The sequence below is a fragment of the Trachypithecus francoisi genome, unplaced genomic scaffold, assembly GCF_009764315.1.
Source record: "Trachypithecus francoisi isolate TF-2019V2 unplaced genomic scaffold, Tfra_2.0 Lachesis_group12, whole genome shotgun sequence".
NCBI classification, from domain to species: Eukaryota; Metazoa; Chordata; class Mammalia; order Primates; family Cercopithecidae; genus Trachypithecus; species Trachypithecus francoisi.
Genome location: NW_022681457.1, coordinates 357,509 through 379,633, shown reverse-complemented (window position 1 = coordinate 379,633; position 22,125 = coordinate 357,509). Strand labels below are relative to the sequence as shown.

At 51.0% G+C, this 22,125-nt stretch overlaps 1 protein-coding gene across 2 annotated transcripts in view; it reads right to left on the bottom strand.

The window, feature by feature from the left end:
• Positions 1–19,998, bottom strand: part of RELB (RELB proto-oncogene, NF-kB subunit) — a 48,705-nt gene extending 28,707 nt beyond the window's left edge. Inside the window, exons 1-4 of one of the 2 annotated variants that reach the window (XM_033223617.1) lie at positions 19,735–19,998; positions 18,427–18,474; positions 8,017–8,025; positions 5,748–6,088 (exon numbers count right to left, since the gene is read on the bottom strand). In XM_033223617.1, coding sequence (XP_033079508.1) covers positions 5,748–6,088; positions 8,017–8,025; positions 18,427–18,474; positions 19,735–19,840 — 504 coding nt within the window. In that variant the 5' untranslated portion in view covers positions 19,841–19,998. The remainder of the gene's footprint in view (positions 1–5,747; positions 6,089–8,016; positions 8,026–18,426; positions 18,475–19,734) is intronic. The other variant, XM_033223618.1, reaches the window with a different exon arrangement.
• Positions 19,999–22,125: the final 2,127 nt, after the last annotated feature.

The window sequence follows — 22,125 nt, the reverse complement described above, 5'->3', positions numbered from 1 at the left end:
TTTGTCACCCAGCCTTGAGTTTCCTATAACTAATACCCACCGAATTTTCAAGGATTGCAACCAGCACGCTAATTGTTTAGACCAAGAGTTGTTTGCCACTTTGGAAAATCCCCTCACCAACCGCAACCCTGCATGTGTGACATTTAAGTCACTAAGTCTGCGCAGCTGGGTCAGACTGCATTTGTGGCCACGGCATTAACAAGGAGCCTATATATAGTCACAAACAACTGCCACCTTCCTCATATATCCTGTGGGGCATTTACATATTGAAATAAATGTGATTATATAGGCTGTATTGATTTCCTTTTCTTTTTCTTTTTTATACTACAGTTTGGTATAAAATATGGAGTTTTGGCCAAGTGCGGCAGCTCACGCCTGTAATCCCAGCACTGTGGGAGGCCCAGGCAGGCAGATCACTTGAGGTCAGGAGTTTGAGACCAGCTTGGCCAACATGGTGAAACCCCATCTCTACTAGAAATACAAAAATTAGCTGGGCCTGGTGGCAGGTGCCTGTAATCTCAGCTGCCTGGGAGGCTGAGACAGGAGAATCGCTTGAACTCAGTAGGCGGAGGTTGCATACCACTGCACTCTAGCCTGGGCGACAGAGCGAGACTCCCTCTCAAAATAATAATAATAATAATAATAATAACAATAAAATAAAATATGGACTTTGGGAGTGACTGTGAGGAGAGGTAGGTAATATTGTCTACAAATCTCAGTGGGTCAGATAGATAGTGTTAAAACCATTCATTTAACCAGCTCCCTGCTGTAATATTAGGAAATTCTGAAAAGCTTAGAGTCAACAGTCTCAGGACTCATGCAGACTCCAGGGCTGAAAGCTTTTCATCCTTGAGATGTCAGTTGGGACTGTGGAAAAGACATTAGACTTTAGGGTTTTTTTGTTTTTTTTTTTTTTGTTTTTTTTGAGACAGCATCTTGCTCTGTCACCCAGACTGGAGTGCAGTGGTGTAATCATGGCTCACTGCAGCCTCCACTTCCCAGGCTCAAGCAATCCTCCCCGTTCAGCCTCCCACGGTGCTGGGACCCCAGGCACAAGTCACCACACCTGGCTAACTTTTTTTATTTTTATAGAGATAGGCATCTGGCCATGTCACCTTGGCTTGTCTTGAACTCCTTGCCTGAAGTGATCCTCCTGCCTTAGCCTCCCAAGGTGCTGGGATCACAGGCATGAGCCACCATGCCTGGCCCATTAGGCTTTAGAATACGTCAGACCTGGCACCAAATCCAGGCTCTACCACTGGCCATCTACAAGATAAACCTCTCGGGTCTTACTGTCTTTATGTGTAAAATAGGTATCCATGATATGCAAAGTACCTGGTACATGGAAGCACTCAGTAAATGGCGGTAATTACTAAACAGTGCTAATTACTAAACTTGCTGTGTGCCCTGTGAAGGTAACTGCCCCTCTTTTAACCTCAGTTTCCTACTCTGAAGATGGGGATAAAAATCATGAATCCAGGCCACCCATGGTGGCTCATGCCTGTAATCCCAGCACTTTGGGAGGCCGAGGCAGGTGGATCACCTGAGGGCAGGAGTTTGACATCAGCCTGGCCAACATGGTGAAACTCTGTCTCTACTAAAAATACAAAAATTACCTGGGCATGGTGGCGCACACCTGTAATCCCAGCTACTCGGGAAGTTAAGACAGGAGAATCACTTGAATCCGGGAGGTGGAAGTTGCAGTGAGCTGAGATCGCACCACTGCACTCCAGCCTGGGCAACAGAGCAAGACTCCGTCTCAAAAAAAAGAAAAAATCCTGAATCCAGATTTGGAGACAGGTCATTCCCTATGGTTAGGCATTTACCATTCTAAATCTTGGAAATCAAAACCAACTGTGGGGGCCGAGCGCGGTGGCTCAAACCTATAATCCCAGCACTTTGAGAGGCCGAGGCAGACAGATCTCTTGGGGTCAGAAGTTCAAGACCAGCCTGGCCAACATGGTGAAACCCCATCTCTACTAAAAGTACAAAAAATTAGCCAGGCCTCATGGCATGTGCCTGTAATCCCAGCTACTTGGGAGGCTGAGAAGGGAGAATTGCTTGAACTCGGGAGGCAGAGGTTGCAGTGAACTGAGATTGCGCCATTGCACTCCAGCCTGGGTGACAGAGCAAGATTTCATCAAAAACAAACAAACAAACAAACAAACAAAACTCTGAGCCAGCCAGAATAACTGCCTGGGAAGACTTAGAAATTAGGCCGGTGTGGTGGTTCACACATGTAATTCCAGCACTTTGGGAGGTCAAAGTGGGAGGATTGCTTGAGGCCAGAAGTTCAAGACCAGACTGGACAATATGGTGAGATGCCGACTCTTCAAAAAAATACAAAAATTAGCCAGGCACAGTGGTACACACCTGTAGTCCCAGCTACTCAGGAGGCTGAGGTGGGAGGATCTCTTGCGTGGGAGGTGGAGGCAGCAGTGAGCTGTGCTTGTGCCACTTTACTCCAGACTGTGTGACAGAGAGAGACCCTGTCTCCAAAAAATCGCCTTAGAAATTAAAAGTTGGGGCCGGGCGCGGTGGCTCAAGCCTGTAATCCCAGCACTTTGGGAGGCCGAGACGGGCGGATCACGAGGTCAGGAGATCGAGACTATCCTGGCTAACACGGTGAAACCCCGTCTCTACTAAAAATACAAAAACTAGCCGGGCGAGGTGGCGGGCACCTGTAGTCCCAGCTACTCGGGAGGCTGAGGCAGGAGAATGGCGTAAACCCGGGAGGCGGAGCTTGCAGTGAGCTGAGATCCGGCCACTGCACTCCAGTCCGGGCGACAGAGCGAGACTCCGCCTCAAAAAAAAAAAAAAAAAAAAAAAGAAATTAAAAGTTGGGGAATACAGTTAAACATGGGATAATACAGTCTCAGAATATCATCTCATAGATAACTTACTAATTCATTACAAAGGGAAAGTTGTATCTTTATCATGGAGAGACCTGATCATCACCACATTAGCTGCATGATCCAACTCAGCATCACCAACATTGGGACTAACAACATCCCACGTCCCTTGATGTGAGACACTGAGAAGGCCACAGCATCACTGCTGGAGTGTTTCTGCCAAAAATACATAACCTGACCTAATCTGGAAACAGGCAACAAACCCAGAATGTGGGACATTCTTTTTTGTTTGTTTTTTGTTTTGTTTCTGAGATGGAGTCTTGCTCTGCTGCCCAGGCTGGAGTGCAGTGGCGCAATCTCAGCTCACTGCAAGCTCTGCCTCCCAGGTTCACGCCATTCTCCTGCCTCAGCCTCCGGAGTAGCTGGGACTACAGGCACCTGCCACCACGCCCGGCTAATTTTTTATATTTTTAGTAGAGGCGGGGTTTCACCGTGTTAGCCAGGATGGTCTCGATCTCCTGACCTCGTGATCCGCCCGCCTCAGCCTCCCAAAGTGCTGGGATTACAGGCGTTATTTTTCTTTTTTAGAAGGAGTTTCACTCTTGTCGCTCAGGCTGAAGAGCAATGGCACCATCTTGGCTCATCACAACCTCTGCCTCCCAGATTCAAGTGATTCTCCTGCATCAGTAGCTGGGATTACAGGAGTGTGCCACCATGCCTGGTTAATTTCGTATTTTCAGTAGAGGCGGGGTTTCTCCATGTTGGTCAGAGTGGTCTCGAACTCCCGACCTCAGGTGATCCGCCTGCCTCGGCCTCCCAAAGTGCTAGGATTACAGGCATGAGCCACAACACCCGGCCTCAGAATATGGGACATTTTACAAAATATCCATCCTGTTCTCCACAAATGTTCACGTCACGAAACACAAAGACAGACTGAAGAACAGATCTAGATTAACAGACACCAAAGAGGCCAGGCATGGTGGCTCACACCTGTAATCCCAGCACTCTGGAAGGCCAAGACATGTGGATCACTTGAGGTCAGGAGTTCAAGACCAGCCTGGCCAACATGGCAAAACCCCATCTCTACTAAGAAATACAAAAATTAGGCCGGGCACGGTGGCTCAAGCCTGTAATCCCAGCATTTTGGGAGGCCAAGACGGGTGGATCACGAGGTCTGGAGATCGAGACCATCCTGCCTAACACAGTGAAACCCCGTCTCTACTAAAAAAATACAAAAAAAACTAGCTGGGCAAGGTGGCGGGCGCCTGTGGTCCCAGCTACTTGGGAGGCTGAGGCAGGAGAATGGCATAAACCCGGAAGGCGGAGCTTGCAGTGAGCTGAGATCCGGCCACTGCACTCCAGCCTGGGCGACAGAGCGAGACTCCGTCTCAACCAAAAAAAAAAAAAAAAAGAGAAATACAAAAATTAGCCAGGCACAGTGGTGGACCTGTAATCCCAGCTACTCGGGAGGCTGAGGCAGGAGAATCGCTTGCACCCAGAAGATGGAGGTTGCAGTGAGCCGAGATCACACCACTGCACTCCAGCCTGGGCAACAGAGCAAGACTCCATCTCAAAAAAAAAAAAAAAAAAAACTTACCTGTACCTTATTAACATATTAATACCCTCCTAAAAGTAATCACCTTTGTGTTTTTTACTTCCAGTGTATATATACATATATATGTTCGTGTTTTTTTTTTTTTTTTTTTTTTGAGACGGAGTCTCGCTCTGCTGCCCAGGCTGGAGTACAGTGGCGCAATCTCGGCTCACTGCAAGCTCCACCTCCCGGGTTTACGCCATTCTCCTGCCTCAGCCTCCTGAGTAGCTGGGACTACAGGCGCCCGCCATCTCGCCCGGCTAGTTTTTTGTATTTTTTAGTAGAGACGGGGTTTCACCGTGTAGGCCAGGATGGTCTCGATCTCCTGACCTCGTGATCCACCCGTCTCGGCCTCCCAAAGTGCTGAGATTACAGGCTTGAGCCACCGCACCCGGCCTGTATTTTTTAGTAGAGACGGGGTTTCACCGTGTTAGCCAGGATGGTCTTGATCTCCTGACCTCGTGATCCGCCCGTCTCGGCCTCCCAAAGTGCTGGGATTACAGGCTTGAGCCACCGCGCCTGGCCTATATGTTCGTTTTTTAATTGAGGCAGAGTGTTGCTCTGTTGCCCAGGCTGGAATGCAGTGGTGCGATCTTGGCTCACTGTAGCCTTGACATCCTAGGCTCAAGAGATCTTCCTACCTCAGCCCTACCATGTAGCTAGGACTATAGCCATGTGCCACCATGCCTGGCTAATTTTTGTATTTTTTCTAGAAATGGGGTTTTGCCATCTTGCCCAGGCTCATCTAGAACTCCTGATCTCAAGTGATCCGCTTGCCTCAACCTCCCAAAGTGCTAGAATTACAAGCCTGAGCCACCTACCGTGCACCGCCTCCTTTTTTTTTTTTTTTTTTATTGAGACAAGGTCTCACCAGTGGTGCAATCTCAGCTCACAGCAGCCTGCACCTCCCTGGGCTCAGGTGATCCTCCCACCTCGGCCTCCTAAATAGCTGGGATTGTGCCACCACATCCGGCTAATTTGTGTACTTTTAGTACAGATGGGGTTTCACCATGTTGACCAGGCTGGTCTCGAACTCCTGACGTCAGGGGATCCGCCCGCCTTGGCCTCTCAAAGTACTGGGATTACAGGCGTGAGTCACCGTGCCCAGCCAAATGTCCGACCTCTCCTTTTTTCTGAACCTTTTGGATTCCAGGCCAGGTGATAGTATAATTAATATCTGGTCCACCAATAACAACAGTAATATTAGCCACCATCAAATAAACGTATAAATGCATGCGGATGGCTCCGGGGTGCAGGGGAAGCCCCAGTCCCACCCGCATGGGGCTGCTCGCCGGGCCCACCTCTATGGCAGGCAGCGTCTTGCTGGCCTCGGTGCTGCTCTCCCCAAGGATGCTGCCGGCCGAGCGGCCCTCGCACTCGTAGCGGAAGCGCATTCCGCGCTGCTTGGGTTGCTCGGTGATGACCAGGTGTGGCTGCGGGCCTGGGCCCTGCGTGGGCGGCACCAGCCTGCCCAGGGGGCAGCCCCAGGGCGGCGGCGTGGCTGGGGGCGCCACGGGGCCAAGGGTGACCGTGCTCAGCGAGGCCGCCCCGCGAGACACCAGGCGCGGCAGCCCCTCGCCTGGGCCCGACTGCCCCCCGTCCAGGCCGAAGCCGTTCTCCTTGATGTACTCGTCGATTATCTCTGCGGGAGAAGAAAAAAAGGGTGGTGACTCCGATTCTTTAAAAATTAAAAAAAAAAAAAAAGGCTTGATTACCCCCGAGACATTTTCCATCCCATTTATCTCACACACACACACAGTCAGGGAGGCCAGGTGCAGTGGCTGAGGCCTGTAATCCCAGCACCTTGGGAGGCCGAGGTGGGTGAATCAATAGGGGTCAGGAGTTCGAGACCAGCCTGGCCAACGTAGTGAAACCCCGTCTCTACAAAAATTAGCCCGCATGGTCTCCCACATCCGTAATCCCAGCTACTCGGGAGGCTGAGGCAGGAGAACAGCTTGAACCCAGGAGGCGGACATTGTAGTGAGCCAAGATCGCGCCACTGCACTCCAGCCTGGGCGACAGAGCGAGACTCCATCTCTAAATAAATAAATAATAGGCCAGGCGCAGGGGCTCACGCCTGTAATCCCAGCACTTTGGGAGGCCGAGGCCAGTGGATCACGAGGTCAGGAGATTCAGACCATCCTGGCTAACACATTGAAACCCTGTCTCTACTAAAAATAAAAAAAATTAGCCAGGCGTGGTAGGTGTGTTACCAGTCCCAGCTACTCAGGAGGCTGAGGCAGGAGAATGGCGTGAACCTGGGAGGTGGAGCTTGCAGTGAGCCGAGATCATGCCACTGCACTCCAGCCTGGGCGACACAGCAAGACTCTGTCTCAAAAACAAAACAAAACAAAACAAAACAAAAAAATATATATATACACAAATTGGGCATGGTGATGTGTGCCTGTAGTCCCAGCTACTCGGCAGGCTGAGGCAGGAGAATCACTTGAACCCGGGAGGTGGAGGTTGCAGTGAGCCAAGATTGTGCCATTGCACTCCAGCCTGGGCAACAAGAGCGAAATTCCATCTCTAAATAAACAGATCAATAAATACAAAAATTAGCTGGGCGTGGTGGCAGATGCCTGTAATCCCAGCTACTCGGAAGACAGGAGGCAAGAGAATTGCTTGAACCTAGGAAGTGGAGGTTGCAGCGAGCTGAGATAGCACCACTGCACTCCAGCCTGGGCGACAGAGCAAGACTCTGTCTGAAAAAATAACTTAAATAAATAAGAAAGAACTTGCTCCTCCAACTGCCTGTTCCACACGGTCCCCCATTCAACCCATGCTGGCTGCTTCTCCTCCTGGTCTCAGCTCGTATGTTATCTCTTCAGAAAGGCCTGACCTAATGTGTCTTCCCCAGGCCAGCTCTCCCTCATCCTGTTTATTTTCTTCACAGCTCTCAGCCCAGGCTAACATGATCTTGCTCATCTATTCATTTTTCTCTGTCTCCCCGACTGGGTTAATCAGCTCTGTGAGGGTAGGGACTTAGTTTTGTTCATGGCTGAAACCCCAGGGCCTAGAACAGTGGCTGTCTGTAGTCCCTAGGGGATTAATAGCATTATTTTAATTGGTTTTCTTTTTGAGACGAGGTCTTGCTCTGCTGCCCAGGCTGCAGTGCAGTGGTGCAATCATAGCTCACTGTAGCCTCAGCCTCCCAGATGACCTCCTAGGCTCACGTGATCCTTCTACTTCAGCCTCCTGAGCAGCTGGGACTACAGGTGCGCACCATCACACCCGGCTAATTTTTAAACATTTCGTGTAGAGATGGGGTCTCACTATGTTATCCAGGCTAGTCCTGAACTTCTGGCCTCAAGCAGTCTTCCTGCCTCTGCCTCCCAAAGTGCCAGGATTACAGGTGTGAGCCACGGCCCCTGGCCTGCTGAGTGTTTTCCAAATGTCAAGCACTGCTAAGTACCTTAGGAGCATGTCTTCATTCAAATCTCTCCACAGTCCTGGAAGTCCCACAGTGACACCTCTCCCCCACCCTCACTGAACAAGGAAGGCCAAGACCCCCTTCTGCAGGCACCTGGGTCCCTCAGCCTCCCCGCAAACCTGCCCTGTGATACTCACCCAATTCATCTGTGGAAGGAAGAGAAAGAGAAAGAGAAAGGTAAGGTCCAGAAAGTGGTCACAACTTTTCAGCTTTTAAGACAGATTCCCCAACCCTGTCCCTCCTGTGACCCTTCCATCTTCCTCTGTCCTGGGAAACCCTGGGCTCTGACTTGCTGGGGCACTAAACCCCAAACCTCATCTTCCCCTCTGGGCTACCATCCTTTCAACCTGTAATGTTGGGGTCCCAGCACCAGGGTATCCTCAAACTAAGTCAAATACCTCCCAAAAAACATTTAGACCAGGGATTATGAAGTCTTTTTGGGAACCCACTAGAAAGGGGTCTTATCACCAGGAAAAAGTGGATGCCCAAATTTCCAAACAAATTGAGGTATGTTCCCTCCCTGAAGTGCACCCCAGGGTCCTGGAGGTCACTGGCTGGTGTTTAAAGATACAAAGAGGTGGCCGGGCCCAGTGGCTCACGCCTGTAATCCCAGCACTTTGGGAGGCTGAGGTGGGCAGATCACTTGAGATCAGGAGTTCGAGACCAGCCTGGCCAACATGGTGAAACCCGCTCTCTACTAAAAATACAAAAATTAGCTGGGTGCGGTGGTGGGCGCCTGTAATCCCAGCTACTTGGGAGGCTGAGGCAGGAGAATCGATTGAACTCAGGAGGCGGAGTTTGCAGTGAGCTGAGATCGCGTCACTGCACTCCAGCCTGGACGACAGAGTGAGACTATCTCAAAAACAAACAATGAAACAGATGCAGAGAGGCTGATCTGAACCCAGGCAGCCTCTTGCTCTGTACCTCAGCCCTGTCCTCCCGCAGTGCCCCCCCAAAATCCCAGATTCACCCCTGCTTCCTGAGGGAGGAGGTACAGTAATGCTGGGTCCTCAGGGAAGCCCCTTTTCACCTCCCCAGGAAAGCTCAGCCCTTGACAGAATCGTGGAGGAATCGAAACCAACCTCCCATCATTCCATAGACAGGACAAGGCCACCAGTGAACCTTAGAATCACACAGCAAAGGAAGGCAGCTGCAGCCAGGTGTCCCACCCAGGGCTGCCTGCGCTGGTCTCTGGTTGAGGATTTATAGACGCGAACCTGCTCAGCTGCTAGATCTGTCCTCTGTTCTCAGGGAGTGGCTCCTGGCAGCCAGACCTTTGCCCCTTGAAAGGCAGTTTTCCTGCATCCCTTATCTCATGAGATCTGTGAAGCCAGTAGGGTGCCAAGGTCCCCCCCACTTGGCAGATGGGGATACTGAGGCTGGCAGAGAGGAAGGGACACACTCTAGGTCACTGGCAGGGCCAACCTCAAGTCACTTGAACTGGGAAAATCCTTCTTAGGCATCTGTGCTGGATGAACCTGGGGACCCACAGACAGAGTTAGACTTTAGCTCCCGGGCTGTAGGGGGAGACTGAGTCCTGGGCGGCTGTGGCTGGAGCTCTGGGTTCACTGCCTCTGTTCAAATCCTGGCTCTACAACTTTCTAGTTGTGTGGCCATAAGCCTATTACTTCACCTTTTTGTGCGTTGGTTTCTTCATCTGTAAAATGGGCACAATAATAATGCCTACGTTGTTGGGCTAAGATACTTTTATTTAATATTTTATTTTATTTTATTTTATTTTTTTGAGATGGACTCTTGCTCCGTCACCCAGGCTGGAGTGCAGTGGCATGATCTCGGCTCACTGCAACTTCTGCCTCCCGGGTTCAAGTGATTCTCCTGCCTCAGCCTCCCAAGTAGCTGGGATTATAGGCGCAAACCACCACACCCGGCTATTTAAAAAAAATTTTTTTTTGTATTTTTAGTAGAGACGTGTCTTACCACGTTAGTCAGACTGGTCTCGATCTCCTGACCTCGTGATTCACGCACCTTGGCCTCCTAAAGTCCTGGGATTACAGGCATGAACCACCATGCCCGGCCTATTTTTTATTTTTTGAGATGGAGTCTTGCTCTGTCACCCAGACTGGAGTACAGTGGTGCAATCCTGGCTCACTGCAACCTCTGCCTCCCGGGTTCAAGCGATTCTTGTGTCTCAGCCTCCTGAGTAGCTGGGATTACAGGTGCATGCCACCATGCCCGACTAATTTTTTTTTTTTTTTTTTTTTTTGTATTCTTAGTAGAGACAGGGTTTCACCATATTGGCCAGGCTGGTCTCAAATTCCTGACCTCAAGTGATTCACCCACCTTGGCCTCCCAAAGTGCTGGGATTACAGGCATGAGCCACTGTGCCCAGCCTTAAAATTTTAAAAATTAAAGAGCACGGCCGGGCGCGGTGGCTCAAGCCTGTAATCCCAGCACTTTGGGAGGCCGAGACGGGCGGATCACGAGGTCAGGAGATCGAGACCATCCTGGCTAACATGGTGAAACCCCGTCTCTACTAAAAATACAAAAAACTAGCCGGGCGAGGTGGCAGGCGCCTGTAGTCCCAGCTACTCGGGAGGCTGAGGCAGGAGAATGGCGTGAACCCGGAGGCGGAGCTTGCAGTGAGCCGAGATTGCGCCACTGCACTCCAGTCTGGGCGACAGAGCGAGACTCTGCCTCAAAAAAAAAAAAAAAAAAAAAAACAAAAAACTAGCCGGGCGAGGTGGCGGGCGCCTGTAGTCCCAGCTACTCGGGAGGCTGAGGCAGGAGAATGGCATAAACCCAGGAGGCAGAGCTTGCAGTGAGCTGAGATCCGGCCACTGCACTCCAGCCTGGGTGGCAGAGCAAGACTCCGTCTCAAAAAAAAAAAAAAAAAAAAAAATTAAAGAGCACATTGGAAGCATTTAGAACTGCCATATAGTAGGCACTATGCAAATGCTGACTGTTACTGGAGAGGGTTTGTAAGATGCTGTTGTATGGACTTAAGTCCTAGAGAATCCTTCTCCTTTCTAGGTCCGAGTTTATCTGCCTGTAAAATGGAGAAGTTGGATAGCATGGTTTTCTTTTCTTTTCCTCTCTTCTCTTCTCTTCTCATTATTTATTTATTTTTTGAGACGGACTGTTGCTCTGTCACCCAGGCTGGAGTGCAGTGACGGGATCTCGGCTCACTGCAACCTCTGCCTCCCAGGTTCAAGAGATTCTCCTGCCTCAGCCTCCTGAGTAGCTGGGAATAGAGTCTCGCACCACCATGCCTGGCTAATTTTTGTACTTTTAGTAGAGACGGACATTCACCATGTTGGCCAGGCTGGTTTCGAACTCCTGGCCTCAAGTGATCCACCCACCTCAGCCTCCCAGAGTGCTGGGATTACAGGTGTGAGCCACCACGCCCGGCCATGGGAATAATTTTAGAGTATGGAGTGTAGAGTCACATAGAGTTGATTTGAATCTCAGCTGTTACTCACTGGCTGTGCAGCCTTGGGCAAGTCACTTACCATCTCTGAGCTTCCTCTACAAAATGAGATCTGAGCTCCTACCTCAGGAACTAACATGAGGATTCAGAATCACAGGTAAACTGCTTAGTACAGGTTCTGACCATGCGACACCTTCCAGAAAGCTTAGTTAATATTATCTCAAGTCCTCTATTAGCCAGGAAATTATTCAAGTTTCTGCTCAAATAGCAGTTCCTCCCTTACCCCTGACATGGACTTGCCACTATTCAGGGGCAGCCAGGATGGGCCATGTGAGAGCAGATGTAAGAGCAGGAAATTGACTATGTATGTGCTGCCTCAGCCTTTGCACAGGCTGGTCTCTGCCTGAATGCTCTTCCCCCAGTTCCTTGCATGGCATGACTTCCTCCTCCTCCATCTCCTCCATCTTTAGATCCTTGGTCAAATGTCACATCCTAGACAGTTCTTCCCTGACCATTTTATCCAAGAGAGTCCCCTTATCCCCCATTCCAGTCCCTCAAAGTTACGTGCCTTTATTTTTATCATTTTATTTCTTTCTTTCTTTCTTTTTTTTTTTTTTTGAGACAGAGTCTCGCTCTGTCGCCCAGGCTGGAGTGCAGTGGCACGATCTCGGCTCACTGCATGCTCCGCCTCCCGGGTTCACGCCATTCTCCTGCCTCAGCTTCCCGAGTAGTTGGGACTACAGGCACCAGCCACCTCGCCCGGCTAGTTTTTTTGTATTTTTTAGTAGAGACAGGGTTTCACCGCGTCAACCAGGAGGGTCTCGATCTCCTGACCTTGTGATCCGCCCGTCTCGGCCTCCCAAAGTGCTGGGATTACAGGCTTGAGCCACCATGCCCGGCCTTTTTTTTTTTTAAAGATGGAACTTTGCTCTTGTCACCCAGGCTGGAGTGCAATGACACAATCCCGGCTCACCACAACCTCTGTCTCGCGGATTCAAGTGATTCTCCTGCCTCAGCCTCCTGAGTAGCTGGGAATACAGGCTTGCGCCACCACACCCAGCTGATTTTTGTATTTTTAGTAGAGATGAGGTTTTGCCATGTTGATCAGGCTGGTCTTGAACTCCTGACCTCAGGTGACCCACTCACCTCGGCCTCCTGAAGTGCTGGGATTACAGACATAAGCCATCATACCCGGCCTGTTTTATCATTTTCATGGCTCTGATGAGGATATCACATGACCTCACATTACACTGACTCATACCTGTCTCCTACAGACTGGGAGCATTGAAGAGTGGGAATAATGTCTGCCTCTCCTCGTTGTATCCCCAGGGTCCAGCATATGTCTGGCCCTTCAAAATGAAGGGGATTTTCTGGCCGGGTACAGTGGCTCAAGCCTGTAATCTCAGCACTTTGGGAGGCCGAGGTGGCTGGATCAGTGGAGGTCAGGATTTTGAGACCAGCCTGGCCAACATGGTGAAACCCTGTCTCTCTGAAAGTACAAAAATCAGCTGGGTGTGGTGGCACACACCTGGAATCCCAGCTGTTTGAGAGGCTGAGGCAGGAGGATTGCTTGAACCTGGGAGTCAGAGGTTGCAGTAAGCCTAGATCACGCCACTACACTCCAGTGTAGGCGACAGAATGAGACTCTGCCTCCAAAAAAGGGGGGGAATTTTCTTCCCCATTCTATCTCACTAGTTCTCGTATCCCCACCCTGCTGTTAAATATCATTGACCTCAAACTTTCTTCATAGCCCTTATCACATTTTATAATCCTGTATTTAACTTACTGTTTATGTGTTTGCCTCCCCATCTAGATAGGGAACCCCAGGGCTAGGGCTGTTCTCAGCACTGCTCAGCACAAGGCCAGGTACAGAACAGGCACACAATAAATATATATTGACTGGATGACATCAGAAATAACTCTCATTTGAAACCAAAGATCTAGGTCTTGGACCAGAAAAGTCTCGGCCTTGGCCAGGCGTGGTGGCTCACACCTGTAATCCCAGCACTTTGGGAGGCCAAGGCAGGCAGATTGCTTGAGGCCAGGAGTTCCAGACCAGCCTGGCCAACATGGCAAAACCCCGTCTCTACTAAAAATACAAAAATTAGTTGGACATGGTGGCATGTGCCTATAATCTCAGCTACTCGGGAGGCTGAGGCAGGAAAATCGCTTGAACCTGGGAGGCGGAGGTTGCAGTGAGCAGAGATTGTGACACTGCACTCCAGGCTGGGTGACAGAGTGAGATTCTATCTCAAAAAAAAGGTGACAGCCTTGTTCCTGCCCAGGACCACTGCTTGGGCAGTGTCTGTCTTTGATGCCATCCTCCCTGAACTCGCAGACCTGTTGGGGAACTGGCCACATTTCTTCCATGGCCGAGTCAGAACTGGGGTCCATCCCAAGATTGTATCTCCAGAGAAAGGCCCAGACCCAGCTAACTGGAGCCACTGAGTATTCACAACAATAGGACTATCCCTGCCCTCCAAATCCTAGCAAATGTATATAAGAAAAAATGTCGTAATTTGGTTGAGATTCTGCATTTCCTTGGGCAGCAATGAATTTTGGCTGGGGGACTTTATAGACCAGTATTTCTCAGCATCTCTTGGGAGCTTGCTAAAAATGCAAATAATCAGCCGGGCGCGGTGGCTCATGCCTGTAATCCCAGCACTTTGGGAGGCCGAGGTGGGCAAATCATGAGGTCAGGGAATCGAGACTATCCTGGCTAACACGGTGAAACCCCGTCTCTACTAAAAACTTAGCCAGGCGAGGTGGTGGGCGCCTGCAGTCCCAGCTGCTTGGGAGGCTGATGCAGGAGAATGGTGTGAACCCGGGAGGCGGAGCTTGCAGTGAGCTGAGATTGCGCCACTGCACTCCAGCCAGGGCAACAGAGCGAGACTCCGTCAAAAAAAAAAAAAAAAAAAAAATGCAAATAATTTCTCATCGCAAACCTACTGAATCAGAAACTTGAGAGGTGGGGCCTGACATTATGTTTTTTTTTGTTGTGTTTTCTGAGACGGAGTCTCTTGCTCTGTCACCCAGGCTGGAATGCAGTGGCGCGATCCCGGCTCACTCCAACCTCCACCTCTTGGGTTCAAGCAATTCTCCTGCCTCACCTTCCCAAATAGGTGGGATTACAGGCGCCCACCACCACACCCAGCTAATTTTTAAAAAATTATTTTTAGGCCGGGCGCGGTGGCTCAAGCCTGTAATCCCAGCACTTTGGGAGGCCGAGACGGGAGGATCACGAGGTCAGGAGATCGAGACCATCCTGGCTAACACGGTGAAACCCCGTCTCTACTAAAAACTACAAAAAACTAGCTGGGCGACGTGGCAGCGCCTGTAGTCCCAGCTACCCGGGAGGCTGAGACAGGAGAATGGCGTGAACCCGGGAGGTGGAGCTTGCAGTGAGCTGAGATCCAGCCACAGCACTCCAGCCTGGGTGACAGAGCGAGACTCTGTCTCAAAAAAAAAAAAAAAAAAAAAAATTATTTTTAGTAGAGATGGGGTTTCAACATATTGGCCAGGCTGGTCTCAAACTCCTGACTTTGTGATCTGCCTATCTCAGCCTCCCAAAGCACTGAGCTTACAGGAATGAGCCACCACACCCGGCTGTTTTTTTGTTTGTTTGTTTGAGATGGAGTTTCACTCTTGTTGCCCAGGATGGAGTGCAATGGTGTGATCTTGGCTCACCGCAACCTCTGCCTCCCAGGTTCAAGCAATTCTCCTGCCTCAGCCTCCTGAATAGTTGGGATTACAGGCATGTGCCACCACGCCCAGCTAATTTTGTATTTTTAGTAGAAATTGTGTTTCTCCATGTTGGTCAGCCTGGTCTCAAACTCCTGACCTCAGGTGATTCACGTACCTTGGCCTCCCAAAGTGCTGGGATTACAGGTGTGAGCCACCACACCAGGCAACATTATGTTTTAACCAGTGCTCTGGATTATTCTGATGCACATGGTTTAAGAACCACTGTCTGAGGCGATGGCAGTGGCTCACGCCTGTAATCCCAACACTTTGGGAGGCCAAGGCAGGCAGATCGCCTGAGGTCAGGAGTTCAAGACCAGCCTGACCAATATAGAGGAACCCCATCTCTACTAAAAATACAAAAAAAAATTAGCTGGCCATGGTGGCTTATTCCTGTAATCCCAGCTACTTGGGAGGACGAGGCAGGAGAATCGCTTGAACCTGGGAGGTGGAGGTTGCAGTGAGCCAAGATTGCGCCACTGTACTCCAGCCTGGGCAACAAAAGCAAAACTCGTTCTCAAAAAAAAAAAAAAAAACACTTGGCCAGGTGCGGTGGCTCACACCTGTATCCCAGCACTTTGGGAGGCTGAGGCGGGCGGATTACCTGAGGTCAGGAGTTCAAGACCAGCCTGGCCAACATGGTGAAACCCTGTCTCTACTAAAAAACAAAAAATTAGTGGGGTGTGGTGGTGGGTGCCTGTAATCCCAGTACTCAGGAGTCTGAGGCAGGGGAATTGCTAAACCGGGAGGTGGAGATTGCAGCAAGTCAAAATCACATCACTGCACTCCAGCCTGGGTGACAGAGCAAGACTCCGTCTCAAAAAACAAAAACAAAACACACAAAAAAAGTACACACCAAAAATGAACCACTGTTATAGACTGTTTAGTAATAATAATTATTATCATTATTATTATACCACTAACAGTTAACACTTATTGAGCCCTTACTGTGTGCCAGATACTGCTTGGAAAGTGTATCTATATCAATTCACTGAATACTCTCAATCTCCCTGAAAGAGAGGCACTGTTATTCCGTCCATCTTACAGGTGAGGAAAACTGAGGCCTGGACTGGGGAATTGACTTGCAGACATTCACACAGGGAGGGGCAGTGACAGCAGTATGTAAACCAAAGCCCAGGATGGCAGTGATTACCTTCTGCTAAGCCACAGCGAATCTCTAAAGAAGGCTTCGCGCATGGATAGGTGGTTAGTTTTACCTGTCACGCTCTTTTTCTTTTTTTTTTCTTGAGATGGAGTCTTGCTCTGTCGCCCAGGCTGGAGTGCAGTGGCGCAATCTCGGCTCACTGCAAGCTCTGCCTCCCGGGTTCACGCCATTCTCCTGCCTCAGCCTCCCATGTAGCTGGGACTACAGGCGCCCGCCACCACGCACGGCTAATTTTTTTTTTTTTTTTTTTTTGTATTTTTAGTAGAGATGGGGTTTCAACATATTGGCCAGGCTGGTCTCAAACTCCTGACTTTGTGATCTGCCTATCTCAGCCTCCCAAAGCACTGAGCTTACAGGAATGAGCCACCACACCCGGCTGTTTTTTTGTTTGTTTGTTTGAGATGGAGTTTCACTCTTGTTGCCCAGGATGGAGTGCAATGGTGTGATCTTGGCTCACCGCAACCTCTGCCTCCCAGGTTCAAGCAATTCTCCTGCCTCAGCCTCCTGAATAGTTGGGATTACAGGCATGTGCCACCACGCCCAGCTAATTTTGTATTTTTAGTAGAAATTGGTTTCTCCATGTTGGTCAGCCTGGTCTCAAACTCCTGACCTCAGGTGATTCACGTACCTTGCCTCCCAAAGTGCTGGGATTACAGGTGTGAGCCACCACACCAGGCAACATTATGTTTTAACCAGTGCTCTGGATTATTCTGATGCACATGGTTTAAGAACCACTGTCTGAGGCCGATGGCAGTGGCTCACGCCTGTAATCCCAACACTTTGGGAGGCCAAGGCAGGCAGATCGCCTGAGGTCAGGAGTTCAAGACCAGCCTGACCAATATAGAGGAACCCCATCTCTACTAAAAATACAAAAAAAAATTAGCTGGCCATGGTGGCTTATTCCTGTAATCCCAGCTACTTGGGAGGACGAGGCAGGAGAATCGCTTGAACCTGGGAGGTGGAGGTTGCAGTGAGCCAAGATTGCGCCACTGTACTCCAGCCTGGGCAACAAAAGCAAAACTCGTTCTCAAAAAAAAAAAAAAAAACACTTGGCCAGGTGCGGTGGCTCACACCTGTAATCCCAGCACTTTGGGAGGCTGAGGCGGGCGGATTACCTGAGGTCAGGAGTTCAAGACCAGCCTGGCCAACATGGTGAAACCCTGTCTCTACTAAAAAACAAAAAATTAGTGGGGTGTGGTGGTGGGTGCCTGTAATCCCAGCTACTCAGGAGTCTGAGGCAGGGGAATTGCTAAACCCGGGAGGTGGAGATTGCAGCAAGTCAAAATCACATCACTGCACTCCAGCCTGGGTGACAGAGCAAGACTCCGTCTCAAAAAACAAAAACAAAACACACAAAAAAAGTACACACCAAAAATGAACCACTGTTATAGACTGTTTAGTAATAATAATTATTATCATTATTATTATACCACTAACAGTTAACACTTATTGAGCCCTTACTGTGTGCCAGATACTGCTTGGAAAGTGTATCTATATCAATTCACTGAATACTCTCAATCTCCCTGAAAGAGAGGCACTGTTATTCCGTCCATCTTACAGGTGAGGAAAACTGAGGCCTGGACTGGGGAATTGACTTGCAGACATTCACACAGGGAGGGGCAGTGACAGCAGTATGTAAACCAAAGCCCAGGATGGCAGTGATTACCTTCTGCTAAGCCACAGCGAATCTCTAAAGAAGGCTTCGCGCATGGATAGGTGGTTAGTTTTACCTGTCACGCTCTTTTTCTTTTTTTTTTTCTTGAGATGGAGTCTTGCTCTGTCGCCCAGGCTGGAGTGCAGTGGCGCAATCTCGGCTCACTGCAAGCTCTGCCTCCCGGGTTCACGCCATTCTCCTGCCTCAGCCTCCCATGTAGCTGGGACTACAGGCGCCCGCCACCACGCACGGCTAATTTTTTTTTTTTTTTTTTTTTTGTATTTTTTAGTAGAGACGGGGTTTCACCGTGTTAGCCAGGATGGTCTCGATCTCCTGACCTCGTGATCCGCCCGCGTTGGCCTCCCAAAGTGCTGGGATTACAGGCATGAGCCACCGCGCCTGGCCACCTGTCACGCTCTTAACAGTCCAAGAGGTAAGAAAACCTAAAGGGCCCATCTCAACTGGCAGGGAGGGATGCAGTCTGTCAGGGGAAAGCTGAGGTGAACCTCGTGAAGCCCCAGACAGAGACATCTCTGGGGGAGTCCTCCCAACCCCATCCTGCACGAGCAAGTGGGCAGGAACTGTGGAGGGCTGCTCACCTGTGCTCCTGGAAACGGTGAGCGAGAGCGAAGAGAGGTCGGGGGACCCTGCAGAGAAGGAGGAACGTCTCAGGAGGTGATAGAGGGCAGGCAGGGGACCAGAGAATCTCCCAAGCAAGCCCCGCCCCTTCCTCTCCTAGCCCTTCCTCTCTGGATCAGGCCCCTCGCCCTGATTGCCCCTGCGTCTGGCCAGGCTTACTGGCTAAATCATGGACAGGTCCTGGCCTTTAGTATCTGTAGTTCGCCCTACCCTTCATCACACTCAGGGCCCGCTCCTTTTCTCCCTTAAAGTTGGGCCTGGAGGGTACCCCATCTCAATCTCAGTTTTAAAAGTCCCCATCCCGCTGGACTCAAGGGCTCACGCTTGTAATCCCAGCACTTTGGGAGGCTAAGGCGTGCGGATCACCTGAGGTCAGAAGTTCGAGGCCAGCCTGACCAGCATGGTGAAATCCCGTCTCTACTAAAAATACAAAAACTAGCCGGGTGTGGTGGCGGGCACTTGTAATTCCAGCTACTCGGGGGGTTGAAGCAGGAGGATCGCTTGAATCTGGGAGGCAGAGGTTGCAGTGAGCCGAGATCACGCCACTGCACTCCAGCCTGGGCGGCAGAGCGAGACTCCATCTCAAAATAAAAAAACAAAAAACAAAAAAACAAAAACAGCCTCCTGTCAGGGTCAGATCACTTTTGATTTTTTCAATGTCAAGACCCCCTTCTCCGTCTGGAGGCAAGCACCACCCCCTCCCCATTCTCTGTGTCAGGCCTCGCCCTGCTTTTTTGGGTAACAGGCCCTTCCCCTCCACTCGGCCAGAGTCAGGCCCCGCCCCTTCCCCTTCTTTTGGCCAACTCAGGCCCCGCCCCCTTCCTGCCCTCACGGCCAGGCTCCGCCCCCTCACCACTCCGCGCAGGGCCCTGCTTCCTTTTTTGAGTCAGGCCCGGCCCTCTTCTCATAGTCCCGGTCGGATCCCACCCCTCTTCTCCCTCTCTGGGCCGGGCCCCGCCCCCATGTCCCCCAAGAGCAGCTCTCGCTCCTCCTTCTCTGAGTCAGGCCACGCCCCCTTCTTTGCCTCAGGGTCAGGCCCCGCCCCCTCTCACTCTACAGCGGGACGCCTTGCTCGAACCTCGGGCCGTACCCCCTCATCACCCTCTGACTCCTTCCTACGCCCTAATACAGTGTCTCAGGAACCCTCACTCTGCCCCCGCGAAACCCTTAGACTCCCATAGGAACCCCCAGACTACTCCGGGGCCGCCAGAATCCCCGCATCTCCAGCCCCGCCCCAGACCCCTCTCCTGAACCCCAGCCCCGCTTACCCAAGGCCCCCAGCTCCGGCGCAGCCGGCGGTCTGGCGACGCGGCGACTCGGCATGGCCCGGCCAGTGGGGACGGACGGCCCAGAGGCTGGCCCAGACCGAAGCATGCACGCGGGCAGGCCGGGCGGCCGGGAGGCACGGTCTGGTGGACGATCGCGGGTCGGGCAAGCGGCGCAAGGGCTGGGGCCGCAGGCCGGGCAGGACGCGCGGCGCCCGGGGCTGCGCGGGGCGCGGGGCCGGGCCGGGCGAGCGGCGGGCGGGGGCGGGGCGGCGGAATTCCCCGGCGCCGCCGGCCTGCACGCCCATTGGTCTGCACCCCGCCGTGACGTCACGCCTGGGGAACGGGAAAACCCCCCACGCGTCACGTGATCGCGGGGGCGGGGCCGGCCGGGAAAGGGAGGCTGGGCGCTCAGGAGGGGTTGGGCAGGAGTCGCTGCCCATTGCTCTGGACGAAACAACTGAGGCCTGCTTAGGGCCATCACGCTTTACCCATTGAGCAAGCCGGGAAACTGAGCCGCTCCCCGCTTTGGTCTCCCAGTGGGACTTGAACTTGCCGTTTCTAAGGCTGGAAGGGGAACTTCAGGATGGAGAGATTGCCAGGGCTCTGCACCTGCCATCATAATAATATTTCGGAAACCTCCAAGGTCTCTCTACACCTCTGGTTCCTCAACCGTAAATTGGGGATAAAGATATTTAAGGAACGTTTGAAGCTAGCGTGTCAGCTTCAGAGGTTCTGTTTTGTGCATTGTTGTAACCCCAATGCCTAGACCAGCGCCTGGAACACCGTAGGTGCCCAGTAAATGTTTATTGGAGGCCAGGCGCGGTGGTTCATGCCTATAATCTCAGCACTTTGGGAGACCGAGGTGGGCATATCACAAGGTCGGGAGTTTGAGACAGCCTGACCAAGATGGTGAAATCCCGTCTCTACTAAAAATACAAAAATTAGCTGGGCGTGTTGGTGTGCACCTGTAATGCCAGCTACTCTGGAGGCTGAGGCAGGAGAATCGCTTGAACCTGGGAGGCAGAGGTTGCAGTGAGCCGAGATCATGCCATTGCACTCCAGCCTGGGCAACAGAGTGAGACTCCCATCTCAAAAAAAAAAAAAAAAAAATGTTTATTGGATGAATGCAAGGATGTTTTATTTATTGGTTTGTTCCTCCCCCCAACCCCTGAAAGTTACCCATAAATAGCCCAGACCACTTTGAGCTCAAAAGCTCAGGAATGTAGTCTGTGAATGGCAGCAGTGTAGCCTCCGTATACATCCTGAGCTGTGTGCCCAAACCCTGAGCTCATCCCTCGCACCAGCACCAGAAGCATATGATAGGATTATTGCAGAAGAGACTCAGGCTGGAAGAGGGGCAGCCATTTGGCTAGACTCCCACATTTCTAAGACTCCCACATACCTGAGAACGACTAGGTGATCTATTAGTTTCTAGCTTGGATACCAGGCACTCTCAGACCACAGATGCAGGGTTTGTTGTCTTTCCTTTGCTTGTATAAAATTTGGGTGTTCTGGCTGGGCACGGTGGCTCACACCTGTAACCCCAATACTTTGGGAGGCCGAGGTAGGAGGATTGCTTGAGCCTAGGAGGTTGAGGTTGCAGCGAGCTGTGATCATGCTATTGTACTCCAGCCTGGGTGACAGAGCGAGACCTTGTCTCAAAAAGAAAAAGAAATAACTCTGTAAGTTGAATGTTCACAACAGTTATGTGAAATATATGTTGTTATTTATCCCCACATAGCAGATGAGAAAACTGAGACCCAGTGAAATTAATTTCTTGAAGGCCACACAAATTAATATGACACAAATATTTAAAACATAAAATTCTTGGGACAGGGTCTGGCACATGTGAGTGCTATATACAAATGTGAACTTTTTTTTTTTTTTGAGGCAGGGTGTCACTCTGTCACCCAGGCTGGAGTGCAGTGGCAGGAACATGGCTCACCACAGCCTCAACCTCCTGGACTAAGGGGATCCTCTTACCTCAGTCTCCAGAGTAGCTGGGACTACAGGCACACACCAACACATCTAGCTAATGTCCTCTCCCTCTCCCTCTCCCTCTCCCTCTCCTCCCTCTCCTCCCTCTCACTCTCCCTCTCCCCTCTTTTTCGAAAGATGGAGTCTCGCTGTGTCACCCAGGCTGCAGTGCAGTGGCGTGATCTCAGCTCACTGCAATCTCTGCCTCCTGGGTTCAAGTGATTCTCCTGCCTCAGCTTCCCAAGTAGCTGGGACAACAGGCATAAGCCACTGTGCCCAGTCTGTTTTCTATTTTTGTAGAGACAGGATCTGTTGCTCAGGCTGAGCCAGTGCACCTGGCCAAAGGGCAACTAACTATTAACATCATCTTATTTAATCCTCATGATCATCCTGTTACTAGACCCACTTTACAGA